General features: G+C 39.6%; 1 protein-coding gene across 2 annotated transcripts in view; it reads right to left on the reverse strand.

Moving 5' to 3' along the window:
* The window catches only part of drp2 (dystrophin related protein 2), a 95285-nt gene extending 85795 nt beyond the window's left edge, over positions 1-9490 (reverse strand). For both annotated transcript variants that reach the window (XM_053682080.1, XM_053682081.1), the window contains exons 1-2: positions 5017-9490; positions 4123-4291 (exon numbers count right to left, since the gene is read on the reverse strand). In XM_053682080.1, coding sequence (XP_053538055.1) covers positions 4123-4169 — 47 coding nt within the window. In that variant the 5' untranslated portion in view covers positions 4170-4291; positions 5017-9490. The remainder of the gene's footprint in view (positions 1-4122; positions 4292-5016) is intronic.
* Between the last annotated feature and the right edge of the window lie 11798 nt (positions 9491-21288).

The following is a 21288-nucleotide window of genomic DNA, read 5'->3' on the forward strand; positions in this document are numbered from 1 at the left end:
ACTGTCTGTATGACATTAAAAAATGGTTGACAAATAATTTCCCTTGACTTAATGAAGACAAAACTGAAATAATTGTTTTTGGCCCCCTGAGATTGAGAGATGGTCTCATTAACGAGCTCCATAAACACTTTCCCTCAATTTCTTCCCAGGTTCGGAACCTTGGCTTCATTCTGGACTCAGAATTATGCTTAACAAAGCAGATAAATTTGGTCGTTAAGACTAGTTTTTATCAACTATGGATTATTTCAAAACTCAAAACATTTTTGTCTTTCCATTATTTGGAGAAGGTTATTCATGCTTTTATTACTTCTCGCTTAGATTACTGTAATTCATTATACTTGGGTCTTCCTCAGTCATCTCTGGCTCGTCTTCAGATGGTTCAGAATGCAGCTGCAAGGCTGTTGACCAGGGCAAAGAAGTTTGATCGTGTCACCCCAATTTTAGCATCGCTTCACTGGCTCCCAGTCCGTTTTAGGATTCAGTTTAAGGTTCTGATGTTTGTTTTTAAAACTCTTAATAATCAAGCTTCTTCGTATCTTGTGGATCTTCTTAATCCACATTCATCAAACAGATGTCTAAGATCTTCTGATCTTCTTTCTTTTGCATGTCCCTCGTTCCCGGTTAAAAACAAAGGGGGATAGAGCTTTTCCTGTTGCTGCCCCCCGTCTATGGAATCAACTACCACTGGACATCCGCCTTGCACCTTTTATTACTACTTTTAAAAATAGGCTTAAAACATATCTCTTCTACCAGGCTTTTTGATCAAATTTTTAATTGTTTAAACAGATTTTTTATTGATTTTTTTTCTATTGTCTATTGTCTGCTTTTATTTGGTCTAATTCTGTTTCTATTTTACTTGCTGTACTCTGTTCAGCACTTTGGTCAGCGTTGCTGTGTGAAACGTGCTACACAAATAAATTTTACTTACTTACTTACTTAGCTCTGTTTTGCCTGTTTGCTGATCACCTGCCTTAGACTGCATATGGATCTGTCTGCAGTCACCTTAGGTGACACATATAGTTTGACACATCTCCTTAGCCTGCATTCTTTGAGTCACACCATTTATAAAAACACACACATACCTTCATTTAAGATCAAGTGTTTAGGGAAATGTACTTATAAATGTATTATTATTATTATTATTATTATTATTATGTTTCTCTAAAAATAAGAGCATTCTCATGCATGACAAAGCATTCATATTAAAATGCAACAAAATTTTTAAATGTACAGACCCACCCTGGGGGAATAATGAAGAGAAAAACTTCTGATTTTCTCTGCAGCAGTAGGCAGGTAATATGGTTAGGGTTGGGCATTGCTTCTAAGTTTACATTAGGCTGAAGCTATATGTAACTTTTTGTCATGTCAACGCCAGAATTGGTGTATCAGTAATTGGTAATCAGTAACTATAACTCCCATAACACCACTTGGCCTACAAACATGGCTGCCATGGATTCCAACTCACCTGATTATTAATCACAGATACCTGGATTCCATCAAACTTGCCTGTATATAAGGACTGTGTTTGCATACCAGTCATTACCAAGCCTTGTATTTGTCAAAATCTTTCTGGTTTATGATCTAGTTGTGGTTTCCTCATTTTTGCACTTTATCAGGCTCTGCTGCCTGACACTTTTGTCCAGTAAGACTATGCAAAATGATTCCTATACAAAAACAAAAACACTAGCATCCATACAAAACCTAGCAAAGTATTTCTGTTGATCCCTTTCTGTTCTGACATTGTCTTGGACATCTCTGTCTATGTAAGCATGCAAAATCTTATTATATGAAAACACACTGAATATCCCCCACTAGCAAGCTTTTGCTTTACATGATGATTAAATCCATTCTAATATATCTGCCAGCAAGTTAGTGAAACTATAGCAGCAACACACAGCCACTGGATATTAGAAATGTTTTATCCATACCATACCAGCTGACAGATGTAGACTCTGTGCTCCTGTCTGTTTTAATTGTTTTCCCTATTTTCATCTAGACATTTGTTAAATAATTCATGCACTAATAAGCCCCTGATGATTTGTTCTGTCTGGAAAGTTGTGTTCACCAACACTGGCACAAACACAACCTCCAAGTGCTTGATAATTATTGCATTCCAAAAGTCACACAGATGCAGCCCTCTATCATTAATAATACTTCATCTTCAGTCCCCTGCAAAGATGCAATTAACAGTCCCATAGTCACGGTCCAAAATCTAGTGGAAAACCTTTCCAGAAGATTGGAGGCCGTTGTAACAGCAAAGGACCAACTTTGTGTTAATGCCCATGGTGTTGGAATGGGCACATATGGGTGTGGTGGTCAGGTGCCCACATACATTTGGCCGTGTAGTGTATCTGCTCACCATGTACCTTTTTAAGAGATACTGACAAATCACCTGTGCATTAAAGATTCCATACTGCATATTGCATTTATTCTCCATAACTGCTTCCTATAACTTGCACATAATCAGTATTGTTTTTTTCTCACTTCACAAAGAGACACACACAAACACACACACAAAAAGACAGAGGGAGAGAGAGTTTAGCAAGATGGCTGACCAGGTCAGATTCTAATCAGAGACCATTGCTTGCTGTGTTTTTTTAGATGGGTTTTTTAGTAATTATCATGTTATTACAGCCCCATTAAGCATTACTGAGGAGACAGGTTAAAAAAGTGGCGAAAGGTTATAATGCTCAGTGAGCACATAGTGATAATAGCACAGTGAGAGAAAGAAAAATTATCTGAGTCATGAGCACCACCTCACAGCTGCACCATGTGGGAAGTAAGGAGGGTCTTGTCATCTCCTGAAAAATCTCCACTAAAATCTTCACCAACAACAACAAATTCCCAGCAAGCCACTGTCCTCCTGTCTAACCCCCAGAACACATTCCACTCAGAGCACAGAACACTTTAGTATGGTGTGAGAGGATAACAACAATGTCTGTCTGTTGATTATGACAAAGAGGTTTTTGTTCCCTCCCTCAAAGTTTGTTTGACTTTTATATTGGCACGCAAGATTATTCATGGTAAACTGCTCTAAAGAAAGTTAATAGATCAAGCTGTAACTTTTCAGATTCCACATAAAATGTTCAAATTCTTGCTTTAGCACAGATAACACTAAAAAAAAACAAAAAAACATCGCCCTATGCTATAGCAAAAGGAATTGATGCTAACAATCAAATGAGCCTACACAGCAAAACCCAGAGTGTTGAATTTATACCTTACAGTGTTTATATGGAGACAAATAGGTGTATATGGAAACTCTAGGTGTTAATTCAATACTAGGAATTTTATTGTGTAAACACACTGAGCAAAATGCATTGTGGCAACATGATCCTGGCAAAACTGGTCCAATAGCCATGGGCATTGTAACAAAACAGTCCATTAACCCAGGCCAGCTGTTGAACATGGTGAGCCAAAAATGAAGCGCAATGGTTTGAATGCTTTGATGTACTCCCTGAAAGTCTTCTGTCCTTGCCCATTACTCCTGGTCTGTTATGAAATTATAACATATGCATGGGATGTTGGCTATTCTATCACGCTTTAAATGAACTATTTTTATGTTACCAAATTAATAAAATAATACCAATGCTTTTTTGTAAGTTTGATGCACTCGCATGTAAAGAAAACAGGACCATGGTTTAAAGGATAATTATTTAATTATTAATTAATTACAATTGTTATAAATTTAAGTGTTATTGTGGTTCCATCAAATTGTCAGTCAATTTCACTGGACTTACTGCTCTTTATTTGAGTCAGAACTGCACGTAACTGAGACATGCCTCTGTTTTAGGCAAACTCCACCCCCACACAATTCTTGTGCAACTCTCTGAATAGTGCTTAAGACAGCAGTTACATCTGAGGTCTGAATACCGATGTGCACAGTTTCGGTATTTTGGTATTAAATCCTCACTACATGCACGTAACTGAACTCTGCATATGGCCTTAAGTGCGTAAACAAACCAGAACATAATTAAGTTATTCAAATGTAATGGAAACAACTGTTTATGAGCCTACTCATAGAAAGGCCTGAAAATAAAATCATAACATTTTTCACAAGTTGGGGAATGTTGGTGTATGTTCAGAGAGCAGGTGTTTTTTTTAAAGCAAAAGTGTGAATGGTACCTGATGTTGTGGGATTTGCGCTTGATCTCGGTCCAACATAGGTTCATGTTTTGGTCAGAATGCTTGAGGTTGTGCCTGCTGCACTCAATGGGCTCCTCCTGCCCCTCAGGATCCCCCACTGACTGCCAGGGCACACAGTGGCATGAGGGCCACGAGGGCCGCCCTGCAGCTGCAAGACATACAGACAGAATTATTTAGGTGAAATTCTAACACGCAGCAAACAGAAACAAATAATCTATCTATCAAACATTACACATACAGTTGTGAACAAAAGTTTACATACCCCTTGTAGAATCTGCAAAATCTTAATACTTAATACAAAATAAGAGTAATCATGAAAATTCCATTATTTTTTATTTAGTACTGTCCTAAATAAGCTATTTCACATAACAGATGTTTACATATAGTCCACAAGACAAGATAATAACTGAATTTATAACAAATTACCCAGGCTATTGAAGTATACCATATAAAGGATGATACCATATCTAGCAAACACTTAAACTATATTTGCTTCAACAAGGCTCAGAGACACTTGGAGAATGTTTGTAACATTTCCCCTTTCTTGTATTTGAGAAATACTGCACAATAACCCCAGATGAACCAGACAGATTTTAAGGATTTATCCTTGCTGTCAGAATCTCACCTCAGAGTTTTCACCTTTGTAAGATAAAAGGCCCAGCTCAAAAAAGATTTATAACAGTTAACTACTGCCACTGCTTTGCAGATAAAATATGATAAAACACCTACAGGACAAAGGGCATGAAGTGTAACTTATATTAACTCAAGAGCACTTTAAATATAATTTTCTAATGACAGTACAGGTCTCAGCCTCCTGTGAGCAATGCCCTCAGTAATCTCTCAACAAATTAACATAGTAAGTTAAGGTCTTACCTTAATGTGGAGAGCACCCAAGAAATTGTAATACCTTCTTATATAGACAGATACCCTTCCTTGATCTCCTCTGAGTTGGTAGTTAAGCCTGATTTAGACTGTGTCTATGTCTGATCAAAAGGCATGGTTGAAATACCGCAGAATTCCTCTCATTTCAAAGACACCATTGTCCATTGCATTCTGCATCAGTCCACCCGCCAGCACACCTACCAAGCCAGAAATTCAGAGCATACAACCCAGTAGGCAGGCACTGCTCACCAGCCTACCCCATACAAATATCTCAGCAGTGCCATGCCAACCTCAGGCCAGAGCACACAACTTGCTGTTAGGGGCAAATTCTACCACAGGTCGTACGGACAGCTACAGGTACACTCCAAGTTAACTTCTAATTATGAAAATTGGCCAGTCAGAAGCTTCTGAAAGTCATTACATAATTTTTGGAATCATTTGTCCCACTGGAATTCTGATATAGTGAAATAAAGCTCAAATAAATCCATCTCTAATTGATTGTTTTGAAATTATCTCTCTGATGTCAACAAAGTAGATGCCCTAATTGACTTGAAAAAAGAAATGTATCGTAATATGAAATGTGTGGCAATATAAAAAACAGAGTGAATATCTTTTGCCTAGGTGTACAGTATGTAATGTACCAGGATGAACTAGGCAAGTCAGGATCAAGACATCATGACATTCTAAATCCACAAATTCTAGAGGCTGAACTTCACTGATATCACAATGTAGGTCAAAATACAGAACACAGCATTTGTTGTCTCAGCCAAATAGAAGCTGATAGGGTTTTGTCCAAAACATTGCTTAAGGGTTTTGCCCATATTGCATCAGTAGATGCCAGATCAGTATGTACAGTGCAAGCAAGAGAAGGATGGCTACAGAACACAGGCCTGAGATTTTGTTTTTGATTAATTCAATGGAGCACCCAAACAGTTTGCCCTCCACATACATGCTATTAGTTGTTCAATGACAAGACATAATTATCTATAGTCAAGCATACTATACATGTTCTTATTAGGTAGGCACTGCCCTTGTTTTTCTCCCTGAAAAGCGGCATCTGAAATTAGTCAGTTTAGGAAGACTGAAACAGATACAACTGTTTGTATCAATTTGCTTGTCTGCATTTGTTACATAAAATTCCAGTTCTAGCGTTGGAAAACTAAAGCCATTACTACACTTACAACAGGCTTTCGCTTAGTCTGTGCATTGCATTGCAATACACAATGATCTATCCAGCTGTGGCTTGTTTGGGAACTATTTTCCTTGACGGAGCAAACATAAACAAAGAATTTAGCTACAATCTATCTGAAATGTTGCTCAGTATTAATTTCCTGTTTATAGAATTATTGTATAAAAGCAATATCACACTCATAATCATGCTCTTGTACTTAACATCAGTATATAAACATACAGTAGAACCCCCAAATCCAGGCGGGATAGGTTCCAAGCCCCCTAGCGCATGCCTGAAACTGTGGATAGTAGCTATATACTGTACTATATATTGTACATACCTATGATAAAGTTTCATTTATAAATTAGGCACAATCAGACATTAACAGGAGTAACAAATAATAAAATAGAACACTTATAATAATACAAGTTATGTGAATGTGGTCTCTCTCTCTTTCTCTTGGTCTGTCAAAAATATTTATTGTACTGTGCTCACCCATCTTCTTCTACGTTCTTCTTCTACGCTGGGCAATAGGATGAGTAACGTCCCGGGCAGGACCGCACGAGATTTAATCACATCACTCAGGATGGCACACAATTTAAATTATGAATGTTTACTGTATTTCTCTAATTTTCTATATAATTTTTTCATGCCACAGTCAACTGAAAAAGTGAAACAGTGGATACAGGGGTTTACTGTATATATAAACAATAGGTTTATATTAATGTGCTCATTCTAATACATTATTGTTTTTATATTAATAGTTCATGTACTGTACAGGGACTTGTTTAGAAGACACACCACATAACCAAAACAAACAATAATAAAAAACATTAAACATGTTGTTTAATAAAAACGAAACGTATAATAATTGATGTGGTGAAGTTTTTTGTTGGGAGGAATTTATTTAACATTTATTGAAGGAGTCATGTGTGTCAGTGCTTTGTAACAGTAACTGTGCTTTGCAAAGTTTCCAAGCACAGAAAAGTGTTCAGAACAGAGGAGTTTACAATAGCCCAACAGTAGAAAAGACTATGAAGAACTTTATCCCTGGAAGTCATGCATTTAAGGGCCTTTTATGAGTATCCATAAAATCTAAACACTTCATTAATTTACAGTTTATTATGTGTTCGTAGTCTTTGTTTATAACAGTCCCTTTCAATTAATTTAACATATCTGGTCCAGACCAATAAGCCCCCACTAGTATCTGAGTATAAAAGTGAAGTGTTAAAGTTCAAATTCAAATTTATTTGTCATACACACAACAAACCATGCCCAGTATGACATGTAGAGAAATGCTCATGGGAGAGTTGCCATTAAACCCCTACACATGTTGAATAAAACAAACAATACCACATTAAAAAACACTTATTTATTCTTTATTAATAAAAATATTGTGAGAATAAACAGGATAAAATGTTTATGATTTGTTAGTGTTTTTTTTTTTTTTATTTGTCTTTTGCTTGTAGTTTAAACATCAACAAAGCTGAGAGAGCTGTTCTTTTGTACAGGATTGCAGGTAGTTTTCCTTTGCAGAAATTTAGGAACTGGAAATGTGAATTTTTATATATCTATTTATTTTGTAAACTTGTGTCATATAGTGAGGGATAGTTCGGTTTGACCTCTGTCAAACTGAGAGCAAGCAAACAATACTTTGCCACACCACAGATTTCGGTGTAAAATTGAAACTTAATATTCTCACTTCATATTCAAATGCAATATGCAGATCGAATACATATCTGGCTAATGAACATGTGGCATAACCTTCTCATGGCCTGATTTGTAGATGCAGTGGGAGTACTTTAACTCTACAGAACTCTGATGATATTTGTGTGAGCTATGCACAATAGATAATAGCTCAAAACAGTTTTCACAACCTTTCAAACCAGCTCCCACTTCTATTCTCTGTGCATAAAATACATACAGTGCATCCAGAAAGTATTCACAGCGCTTCACTTTTTCCACATTTTGTTATGTTACAGCCTTATTCCAAAATGGATTAAATTCATTATTTTCCTCAAAATTCTACAAACAATACCCCATAATGACAACGTGAAGGAAGTTTGTTTGAAATCTTTGCAAATTTATTAAAAATAAAAACAAAAAAAGCACATGTGCATAAGTATTCACAGCCTTTGCCTTGACACTCAAAATTGAGCTCAGGTGCATCCTGTTTCCACTGATCATCCTTGAGATGTTTCTACAAATTGATTGGAGTCCACCTGTGGTAAATTTAGTTGATTGGACATGATTTGGAAAGGCACACACCTGTCTATATAAGGTCCCACAGTTAACAATGCATGTCAGAGCACAAACCAAGCCATGAAGTCCAAGGAGTTGTCTGTAGACCTCCAAGACAGGATTGTATCGAGGCACAGATCTGGGGAATTGTACAGAAACATTTCTGCAGCATTGAAGGTCCCAATGAGCACAGTGGCCTCCATCATCCGTAAATGGAAGAAGTTTGGAACCACCAGGATTCTTCCTAGAGCTAGCCGCCCTGCCAAACTGAGCGATCGGGGGAGAAGGCCCTTAGTCAGGGAGGTGACCAAAAACCTGACGGTCACTCTGACAGAGCTCCAGCATGTCATTGTAGAGAAAAGAGAACCTTCTAGAAGAACCACTATCTCTGAAGCACTCCACCAATCAGGCCTGTATGGTAGAGTGGCCAGACGGAAGCCACTCCTCAGTAAAAGGCATATGACAGGACTCTCAGACTATGAGAAACAAAATTCTCTGGTCTGATGAATCAAAGATTGAACTCTTTGGCCTGAAAGACAAGCGTCATGTCTGGAGGAAACCAGGCACCAGTCATCACCTGGCGAATACCATCCCTACAGTGAAGCATGGTGGTGGCAGCATCATGCTGTGGGGATGTTTTTCAGCGGCAGGAACTGGGAGACTAGTCATGATCGAGGGAAAGATGAATGCAGCAATGTACAGAGATATGCTTGATGAAAACCTGCTCCAGAACGCTCTGGACCTCAGAATGGGGCGAAGGTTCATCTTCTAACAGGACAACACCCCTAAGCACACAGCCAAGATAACAAAGGTGTGGCTACAGAACAACTCTGTGAATGTCCTTGAGTGGCCCAGCCAGAGCCCAGACTTGAACCCGATTGAACATCTCTGGAGAGATCTGAAAATGGCTGTGCACCGACACTCCCCATCCAACCTGATGGAGCTTGAGAGGTCCTGCAAAGAAGAATGAGAGAAACTGCCCAAAAATAGGCGTACAAAGCTTGTAGCATCATACTCAAAAAGACTTGAGGCTGTAATTGCCTCAAAAGGTGCTTCAACAAAGTATTGAGCAAAGGCTGTGAATACTTATGTACATGTGCTTTTTTTTTTTTTTTTTTAATAAATTTGTAAAAAAAATAATAATAATAATAATAAAAAAAAGGTCATTTTGTCATTATAGGGTATTGTTTGTAGAATTTTGAGGAATATAATGAATTTAATCCATTTTGGAATAAGGCTGTAACATAACAAAATGTGGAAAAAGTGAAGCGCTGTGAATACTTTCCGGATGCACTATATCAACTGTGCCAGGTTTATACCTGGCTCAATGATATTTTATGGTTAAATTCTACTAGTAAAAACGGTCTGTACAGATATCATACCCAGTCCTAACTGTAACCTTTACTGTAGTTTATTAATGATAGTATGTACAGTAATTCACTGTCCACAGGGTGTTAAAATTGTACTGTCATTAAATTATCATTACATTTGATTGATGTTTTCCATGCATAAACAGTGTACATGCTGTATGGTATTATCAACTTTTACATTTATCTGAGAAAAGTTCCTATTCTATCAAATAAACATATTCATTCCTCTCTTTCTCACTATATTCATCAAAATAAAGTATGTTTAAGTTCACTGAAAAGGGATTTATACACGGCCACTCAGGACACCCCATACCACATGCACATGCACATAGCATTTCACAGCTGTTACCAGAAATAATGAGGACAATCATGGTAGAGCAGATTATGACCTGGGCTCATTCAAAAGGTAGGAATCTCATTAAAAGAAAAAAGCTTTCTGACATGCTGGATTATGACATCGCTTTCTCTGCCACCCAGGGCCATCTTGTCAGCCCTGTCACTTCTTGTTTGCTAAACAAGCCAATGAGAGGTTTCAGAGATGAGCTGGATGGTCCAGTCATAAATTATTAATCCTCCTGCAGGAACATGTGTACATTCCACCAACCTATGCAAAATGGGCTGATGGAAGGTTTTCTCTAACCATTTAAACTTATTTATACAATGAAGGGAAATTTTTATAATATGCTTTTCCGAGTTTGTGCAACTTAATCTATGCTTTCAATAACGATAATCGATGAGGCCTATAGTCTCCTTCGCTCTTTGGTCTTTTAAAGGAATGCCAAACACAAACACACATGAACTACACTGTAATAAATGATTTTATGGCTATGTAAATAAAACAGAAAAAAAATCATGTATCCTAACTTTAGTTTGTTAATCTCTGACATATTTACAAGAATTAATAAAATACTTAAAACAAATTACACCGTCTGGATGAAAGGAATCTAGGTATATGTGGAAAGAAGAAAACCTGTGATCACCAACAAGGGCTTCTTCAAATTACTTTGACAGGTAACATTTAAAACAGCATTATACTTTGGATTTTTAAATTTAATTCATTTAGTAAATTAGATTACATTCAACAGTTGAGTTGTCATCACTTAATTCTGTACATTTCGAAAGTTTAGAGTGTCTTCAATGATGTTTGAGCTTCGTGAAGCCTATACACACCTCTTAAAACCTCTAAGTTTTACATAAAGATGGTTTAAACCTTGAATGTGTTACTTAACCCATGATAATATCATTTTGTTTGATATTTGCTCTTTTGTACAGTTGTGCAGTGGTTCTTAAATTGGCTAGAGTTAACGTGACAAAAATTGTGACAAGGACATGTACTCGCATACAGCATGATAATGATCTGGTATGTTATATAGTCATGACATTTCATTGTGTAGCTCTTTTATCGCTTTTTTAAACACGAGTTTTGTGTGATCTCATTTTTGGCACCAGGATACACAGCAAATCTTGTAAAATATAGGTTTTATCTGGTTCAGCATTGTTTCAAAATTCCTGCTAATGTTTAGCCTGTTTAGCCACCCAATGAGTGAAATGAGTAATATGAATGCAAATACTAATATTTGGTTTGAAAATGGTATTTTGCAGTTAAATAATTATTTTTTGTTTGTTTTCTTAATTGCAGGATATATTTCTCATGCACATCCTGTCATTTGTGTCACCTTTGCTGCAGAGCAGTTGAGAAGGACAGAAAAAAGGGACCAAACATAGTTGTCGTCAGTCCACACTGGGGTATAGCTGAGTGTTGTATATAGAGTCAAGAATTTTAATGTGAGTGGTTTTTCTTCAAAGGACACAGTGGCTTAGTGGTTAGCATGCTTGCCTCATACCTCCAGATTTGGGGGTTCGAGTCCTGGTTCTGCCCTGTATGTGCGTGGAGTTTGGGTACTCTGGTTTACTCCCCCAGTCCAAAGACATACATGTCTTTGTGCGTGTGACTTTGCCCTGCGATGGATTAGCAGCCCATCCAGGGTGTCACCTGCCTTGTCCCCTGGGATAGGCTCCAGGCTCCCAGTGACCCTGTGTAGGGTGTGCAGTATCTTTCATCAGTATTAACTTTTCACATAAGGTAGTTGTGCAAAAAATGCAACTTTACTACATTGAAAAGATCAGAACTAAAACATTACAGACCAAAGCATTGACATAGCACATGAAAACACTTAATTCCTTGTCCGTACTCAGATTGTCATTGTTGCTTCAGGTCCTGGAGTGCCATATTTGTCCAGAGATCACAGAGAGTCATTGGATTCTGGATAACTACTTTGAATCCAGTTATCAAACATATTATTGAGGCCACTTTAAAAAGGAATGATTGCAATGCTAATGATTTGTTAGCCTTAGATTTGATGGAAAGTCTTACCTCCCTTAACCTGCTAAATGCAGCTCTTGGGGTGGATCTTTCAATACTTCATACAAGACGTATGTTTCACAAAGAGCAATTCTCTATTGTTGAACTGGTAGCATATGTACTAGATGAAAAAAAGCACATTCCAGTGTGTTCAATTTTGCAATCACTATCACAGATATTAAGTAAGAATGATGAGGTGTTCAAGAGTGTACAAAACTCTAAAAGTACTGTTGCACACATTAAAATGAGTAATGCATGTTTGGGGAGATGTAGCTTTTTGTAACGTCCTGTTGAAGCACTCTACCTGCCCATTCCCCTGTGAGTGGTAGGGTGTAGTGACTACACTATATTCCTCCAGCTTGGCGAACAGTTTGTTCTCAAATTCTCTCCCCTGGTTGTGATGGATTCTTGTGGGAAATCCAAATCTCAGAACAAAGTCCCCATATATCTCCTCAGCAGCCATTTTTGCAGCCTTGTTCTGGGCGAACCGTGTGAAATGGTCCATAATGACCAAAATATATTCATATCCTCCCTTACACTTCTCCAAGTGCAAAAAGTCAATGGAGACCAGTTCAAATAGGTATGTGGTCACAATATTAGTGAGCGGAGCTCATGTTGGTTTATTTGGTCGCTTATTTTTCAAACAGCTGCATACCTGGGTGATGTACTGTTCCACGTCCCTCTGTATGTGAGGCCAGTAAAAGCGGTCCCTTTTAAGATGCAACGCCCTCTCAACTCCCAGATGCCCCATATCCTGATGTAGTTCCTTGTAACCCAGCTCATGGAACTTTGTTGGTAAGACCAGTTGAGATCTATTTACTGTTTTCCTATACAACAGTCCCTCCTCATCAACATGTAGTCTTTGCCTCTCTCTTATCAGTGCAGCTACATTGTTGTTGCAAACTTCTTCTCCTCTTTTGGGCCACTGTTTTGAGGTCATGTATTGCAGGACTTTATTGATCACTGGATCCTCTCTCTGGCTCTTCACCAATTCATGTCTGGGTATTTCTGCTATGGCTGGTTGCCACTCACTGTCAGTTAGCTTAGTCACCAGGGTGGATATGTTCACTGGACACAGCCATGGTTCACTTTCCTTCAATTGAACAGCCACAGCTTGAGTCACACTGTTCATGACCTCCCATTGAAACCCTTCTGAGCACGTCTGTATGTACATCTCCATATCCATGGGCATGCGTGAAAGGCCGTCTGCGTCACAATTAACTTTACAAGGACAATACTTGATTATGAATTGGAAGTCAGATAGTTCGGCCACCCATCTATGTGTAGTTGCATTCAATTTGGCTGTAGTGAGCACATAAGTAAGGGGGTTGTTGTCTGTGTAGACAGCAAACGGTGGTGAATAATAGAGATAATCTCTAAATCTCCCACATATTGCCGACTTTATTGTGTGGAACTCCAGCTTTCAGGAATGGAGGTGGTAATTCTTTTCAGGTGCTGTCAGAGTTCTTGATCCATATGCAATCACTAACAACTTGTTGTTTTGCTTCTGATAGAGCACTGCACCAAGCCCTTCCTGTGAAGCATCACAGTGAAGGACAAATGGTTGTTCAAAGTCAGGATATCCCAACACAGGTGGCTGAGAGAGACAGTCTATCAACTGACAGAGTACCTGATGGTGTTTTATTAACCATGTGACTGGGTGCGACGACGGCAGTTGGTCTCTGCTTTTCTCTTTTCTTCTCCCAGTCCTTGGTCTTGATCTCCTTTCACCGACTTATCCAAGGTAAGTATGTCATAGAGAGTCTTTGCTATTTTAGAAAAGTTAGGGATGTAGGTCCGGTAATATGACAGAAATCCCAGGACTTTCCTCAGCTCTCCAATGGTTGCAGGTTTCCTTTCTTTCAATACCTGGACCAGAGCGATGTCTGCCGGGTCCAGTGTATGTCCGTCCTTGGTTACAAACCTCCCCAGAAATCTCACCTCATTCTTAAAGATCTCACATTTCCTTGGTGTCAGTTTAACACCATGCCTCTGATAACGACGCAGCACAGCCTTTAAGTCTTTTAGATGGTTTTCGAATGTCTGGGAGTGTACCAAGGTGTCATCCAAGTAAGGCTGGCATACTTCATCACGGAGGCCGACGAGACACTCCTCCATTGATCGTTGAAACTCTGCAGGTGCAGATGATAATCCAAAGGGAATTTTCACCCACTTCCTGTTTAGCTCCCGATAATCACAGCACAGGCAGAGACTGACATCCTTTTTCCGCACGCAAATGATGGGACTGGAGTAGGGAGATTCAGATTTTTGAATCCAGCCCCTGTTCAGTAGGTCTTCAAGGTATTCTTTTACCTTTTTATGTAGCAGCTTTGGTACTGGGATATATGTTCGTCGGACAGGCAAGGAGTCGTTGAGGCGAATCTTGAGTTGGAACGATGGAATGTTCCCAACATCATTCTCATCCCTTGCAAAAGCACTATTCTCTGCTCTCAGCAGCTGTTTTACTTGCTGTAGTTGCACTGGTGGGAGGTGATCAAGGTTAACTGGGGGGTCCCACAGGTCTTCCTTCCTTTGTTCTGGACTTGGAGTCGATATCTCTGCATGCTGTGCTCCCATTGGTTTAGCAGCTGCGGGATATATGGCTTTTGCAGCAATCTGTGTTCTTCCCAAGACGGTTCGTGGAGGCAGTATGATATCATGAGTGGTGTTGTTTGTGACTGGGATGGCCAGGTGTGACCAAGTTCCCCTTTGTAGGCGTACTACGTTTTCTTCCACTCCTAACTCCTCTGGCCACTGTGGGTTTAACATTGGCTCAAAGAGTACATCTTGTGTTACTGGAAGCGCCCCTGCCCTCACGCTACACTTCTCTGCTTTAGTCTTTCCTGCTGGAATGATCAACTACGTCTCATGCCCCATTTTGACTGTGCCTTCACCTATCCCATCATCCCTGCTCTTTATCAATTTCACCAACACTTCTGCTCTCTTGCAGTCAAAAGAGAATGCATTACTGACTGCCTCAGTAACTACACTTGGTAGCTCTATTCCCCTCTCCAACAGATGTTCGATTACATTAAAACCAATAATGGGCTCCTCTGCTACCCCCTTTAAATGACCCCTCTGCTACCCCCTTTAAATGATAAATGACCACTGTGTCCACACTTGAAGCAATGGTCACATTGGTTTCCTTCATTCTTGGCTTTACAGTTGCTGCATCCCCGCTTCCAGGTCACTCACGCCTGCAAAGGAGATCTAGGAGCTTCCTGTACTGTCTTCCAAATTTCTCCCATTTCACTTTTCAGTTCTTTAATCATTGCATAAATCTCGGTCTCCTTGCTACTAGCTGGTGGTTGTGTTTTCAGGCCTTTAACCCTTGCTGAAGGTGTCTGATCCTGTCCATCCACCACTCCTGAGGCTTCTTGTGCGGGCTGTACTTCCGTTCTCAACTCGCATATTTTTAATTCTTTATTGTTTTTTCTGAATTTCTGTTGTCTCTCCCACTCAAGGCTCGCTGCTTCGTTGGTTTTAGTGATCAGTATATCATCTGTGACTGTCGGGTCATCTAAATAATTCTTTAACTGATATTTGACATTATCACTAATTAGTCCTTCCTATTGCCCTCAGTAACTTCTTCTGAATTAAATCGGGTCTATACTGTTCTTCCGTGCCAAGCTCCCTTGAGGAGACTAGGAGTCTCTCTTTTAGCTCTATGGCTCTAAATAAGAAGTTCTGCGGGGACTCGTGGTTGTCCTGTGTGACATTAATCAACCGATGGTATAAATCCACCAAGCTGTGCTCCTTGAAGTGGCCCTTTAGAATTGTCTGGAGTTGTGAGAGGGTGAGATCTGCTTTTATCTCCAGCATGTCCCGGAGGTATAGTCCTGGGCTGATAGCTCTGACTACCGCTTTGACCAAAGCTACCGATCTCAAGCTCACTGTGTCCATTTTTCACTGCCAGGTCAATTTGGTGGATAAAATTTGTGTATGACAGTTTATCTCTATGACCCCTCTCTCCAATCTGGCCATTAATCTTAAAGTCCCACCTTATGGTCACCTCAGGAGGTTGGATGACGGGTGGTATCACTGGTCGATTAACCATGATTGAGTAGGTTGCTGGTTTGCCAATTTATTTGTCAGTCATTTTAGTTCATGCTCAATATTCTTTGTCGATGTCTGAAAGCTAAGTTGTAGCGCTGTATACTGTTCCTGCAGACTGGCTAAAACCGACGCATCACCAGCAGCATCGTCTACAACTTGCGATGGACATGCGCTTCCTCCTTCTATTGAATTAGCATTGGCTATCAACCTCTTTAAAAACGCATTTGATACTTCCTCCTCTTCATTTTCAATAATTCTATCAGCTGTTTTGTTGATTAATCGGATCAGCACGTGCTTTCTTGCCTGATTTTCAATAGGGACTTTTGCTTGAGTACACACCTCTTTTAATTGGTCAACTGTTAACTGCACCAGGATCTCATTCAGCTCATCCTGCAGTTCCTCCAGCTCCATCATGGCTCGTGTGTCGACTCCACTGCTTCACTTTTCCCTTCAATGGCACAGCTGATCCCAGGTTTCGGCACCAATATTTGTTGCACACATTAAAATGAGTAATGCATGTTTGGGGTGATGTAACTTTTTTATTTATTCACAGTTGTCTTTATCTGTAATTAATTAAAAGACATATTAATCATTAGAGAACAGAATACATGCTGTGACAGTGCAGCTTAACACCCTGAGCAGTGACGCTCTAGCTCTGTTACAAAATCAACCCGAACATTATGTACACAAATTAATACAGATACAAAACAATACCATTGTCTTTATGCTTTGTAACCATGCCACATTTCAACACAGATGAATACAAAACCCAAACCGTCTGAGCCGTACTTCTAATGCTTTTAGCTTTGCATACTTCACACATGCTAGCCTTAGCCTATTTAGCGCTGCGGCTAAGTAGTGAATGCTTCAACCAAAAACTCTCATTACTGGGGCTTACGGCCAACTTCCCCACGTAACCCACGACTCATCTAACAATCAAGTCTCACTATTTCATTCAGTTCATATTCATTTGCTTATCTGTAATTAATTACAAGACATATTAATCAATAGAGAACAGAATACACGCTGCGACAGTGCAGCTCAACACCCCGAGCAGTGGCGTTCTAGTTCTGTGCTTTCGCGGGTGTATTTCCCTTACCACTGGTCATCAGCGCCCTCTATTGGTATAAGTACCAAGTATTCTTTCTGTCTCTCATCACGAAATATTTCAATGGTAATTGTTGAATAATTATAACAGCAAAAATTACAGGCCTCCAGTCTTACAGATTACTGTCAATTCCCATAACCAAAATAATAGGGGGGGGGGTCTTATTATTAACAGTTTCCTCACAGTACATATGAATCCTTTTCTGATGGTTCACATTTCAAAGTAAATAGATAAATTTTTTAAATAAAATAAATTTTGTCTGGAGATGATATAAGAATCTCTCATACACTACATTGATGATATTGAGGTGTGTAATCCACTTGGGTCATCCAAGTGGATTACAAGTGGATAAAGCACAAAGTTACTGTTGTCTATTGAGTGTTGGAAAATATTTGCAGTGTATCATGTTCCTCATTGACATCCATCTATTTGGCAGTGCTTTGTAATGCAAATGATGCAAAGAAATATGGATTTTCTTGTGTACTTGAACCAATGTTGACTAATCTGAAGAGTGTTTTGTTTCCTCTTTTAGGAGATTTATCAAGGGCACTGCATTCTTTGTGATTGCTCTGTGTGTGTGTGTGTGTGTGTGTGTGTGTGTGTGTGTGTGTGTGTGTGTGTGTGTGTGTGAGTGTGAGAGAGAGAGAGAGAGAGAGAGCGAGCGAGCAAGCACACGCTGAGCCAAGTGACGTGAAAAAATGGCACTTTTTAATGCATAAGTAACTGATGCGGACACAGTTTTATCAGTAAAAGCCCAATTGGGTGTAAACAGGCGGGAGACATCAGATATCGCAAACATTTTTTACGCACTTTCATTTTGTTCATAACAGAAATGTACAAAAAGTGGATGGAAACTTGGCATATGATAACAAGAACTCAACATCCACTCTCTTCGCTCTTCCAGAATACGGTTCTTCTGTGTTTACACTGGTTTTCAAAACAGGTTTCTGTGCTATGGCGTCACCTATCTTGAGCTTTTGTGCAACATCAGCAGCTCTGGGCATGTCATTTAAAGCTCAAATCTAACTGGACAGCCCATTTCATTGCGGAGTGAAGGCAGAAAAAAATCAACACACTAGTAAAAAAAAAAAAATATCCATTTTGTCACACCGCGAATGATCGCGCCCGGTGTGAACAGCTCTATAGAGATTTATTATTTCGATTCAAGAGCATCATCATGTCATACATTTGCGTCACTTAATCACACTCCGTGTGAAAGGACCTTAAAACCCCCCACTCTGGTAACGATTTGCCAACAGCCTGAACAAGTTTTAGTGTTGCTTTGAAAGACAATGCGACAGTCCTGACACCATCCCCCATGACATCAGCCATCAGCTGCTGCTCGAGCTTGGTAACTCCAGAGTAGGGGCTGGGGCCCCTCCACAGCTGCACACCTCAATGGCTCCCTCCCCCTCCTCCCTCACTACAAGTAAGACTCTCTCCGAGTCTTCAAGTCTCTTCATCCACCCTGAAGTATTGTGCTGATCAGCTGTCTCCAGTGTTTACAGACATCTTTAAAACTTCACTGGAGAAAACTTCCATATGCCAGCCTGCTTCAAGACCTCCACTATCATCCCCATCCCAAAAAAAATGACTACAGACCTGTGTGGTAACGAAGTCCTTTGAGTGCCTCGTGTTGTCCCAGCTCAAATCCATCACCGACCCTCTCCTGGACCCTCTGAGTTTGCCTACAGAGCCAGCAGGTCTGTAGATGATGCCGATATCTGTGCATCTCTAGTTGAGAGGGTTCAGCCCATGGTCAAGGATGTATCTAACATGTGCCTTGGTGTTTAATGATAGATAGGATTAGGCAGACGCAAACCGGCAATAATTAAGTCAGCTCCTCGAGTCTGCTGAGTGAAGATTCAATGATGTATAGCTTCCTGTGATGTTGCTTGTGTGCTGAGATCCTACAATATTCACAGAAATTTTTCTGCCTTATTGACCCACTTATGTTGCATAAACTTATTGTGCTTAAAAAACTTGATAAACAGGTTTTATTTGTAATAGCAGTCTGTTAATATCACATTTTGTTACTGAGGTTAAGATGCTGTGAGATCTGTGCATGTGCAGATACCAACCAGGAAGAGTGAGTTCCTTATAGGCATTGATCACAAAAAGGGGCATCTCCATAGTTGAGTTAAATACTTAGAAGATATCACAAATGTGCACCGTGTTATTCAGACCTCACAATTATTGTGCTGCTCAGACAGTTGTGCTGTGTGGAGAAAAGGTTGCCCAAAACAGAGCTGAGGCTCAGTCATTCGCTATTCACACTTAAATTCTTTCCTTGCGGGGTCGGGATGGGGTCATGTAGAATACAGACACTCAGGAGGCAGATGTGGTGAATAGTAGTGCTGGAGTGGAGGCAAAGTGGTGTTGGGTTTGTGCATGGTGATTGCTGCCTTCCTGGTGTGGGACATGATGGACAGGCTGGAGTGGCCATGTGGCAGGACCCAGGAGGCTTGCCGGAGGCCGAAGGTGCCGTTGAGAGGTGCAGCACAGCTCTGGGGATGAGACCGCCTCATGGGTCTCATGCTGAAACTCTGGGGTTTGAGACTGCCTCATCAGTCTCCTGCTGGAGCTCTGGGGAGGAGGTCGCCACGCTGAGCTCCGGCTGGAGCACGGTACGTGAGACTACCTCGTGGATCTCAGGTTGGAGCTCTGGAGATGAGGTTGCCACATTGACCTCTGGCTGGAGCTCGGCGGGTGAGCCCACCTTGTGGGTCTCAGGTTGGAGCTCTGAACCTTTTCCAGCCTGATGAGCATCAACAACTCTTTTTCTGAGGACCTCAGAAATCTCATTTGTTCATGCCATGATACACTTCCACAAACATGTGTTGTGAAGATCAGACTTTGATAGATCCCTGTTCTTTAAATAAAATGGGGCGCTCACTGACACCTGATTATCATCCCATTGATTGAAAACACCTGACTCTAATTTCACCTTCAAATTAACTGCTAACCTTAGAGGTTCACATACTTTTGTCACTCACATATGTAATATTAGATCGTTTTCCTAAATAAATAAATGACAAAGTATAATATTTTTGTCTCATTTGTTTAATTGGGTTGTCGTCGTTTACTTTTAGGACTAGAAACTCAGATGATGTTTTAGGTCATATTTATGCAGAAATTGAGAACATTCTAAAGAGTTCACAAATTTTCAAGCACCACTATGTATCTTACTTTACTGGGTTAAATTTACTATTCCTTAGCAAGTGGTCCCTAAACAAGAAAATAGAAATAATGTTTACTTGAACCATTGCATACTTAAGTGGGGTGTAGTTTTGCATATGCCTTCACAGAAATTGATTTAATTTTGAGTATTATGGATGGGTTGTTTTCAATATTTTCTTGTTTTGTTTCAGCTTTATGGCCTGGGCCTATTGTATTATGAGATATTTTGAAAGATCAAGTGTCAGGAAAGTGTCTGTAACGTTTTCTTGGTTCACCCTCTATTTTCTGACTGTTTCTCAGTCAGGTATATGGTGTGTGTGTGTGCACACACAGCTTAGTTAATTAATTGTCTTGGGTTCTGCCAGTTCAATCTTTATGAAGGCTGACATGACTGTATTTACTCACTGGTGTGCTGTTTCTGGTTGGAACCATTAAATGTGTTAGTGACTATTAAGTAGCAATTAAAGGTTTAGGTTTTAGGAAAATAATTCTTGGTGATTTGTAAACCTTACTTAAATATTCTTAGTTAAATTTATATTTTTTGTGTGGACATTGTTACCACACTTTTCTTGAGTAAATTTCACTCCAAAAATTTTTTCAGTGAATTCTTAAAAGAGTCTATAATTAATAAAGCACCAAATTCTCCCAATTTGACCTTACAAATGGCTGCTTTGGAAAATGCTTTTTCTCACTTTCTGTTAGTTTGAATTGAAAAAGGTCAAATCTCCAAAACACCTCAATCTAAAACTGCTACATGAATCTGAGAACAGCACAG

The sequence above is a fragment of the Ictalurus punctatus genome, chromosome 8 (genome assembly GCF_001660625.3).
Source record: "Ictalurus punctatus breed USDA103 chromosome 8, Coco_2.0, whole genome shotgun sequence".
NCBI lineage: Eukaryota > Metazoa > Chordata > Actinopteri > Siluriformes > Ictaluridae > Ictalurus > Ictalurus punctatus.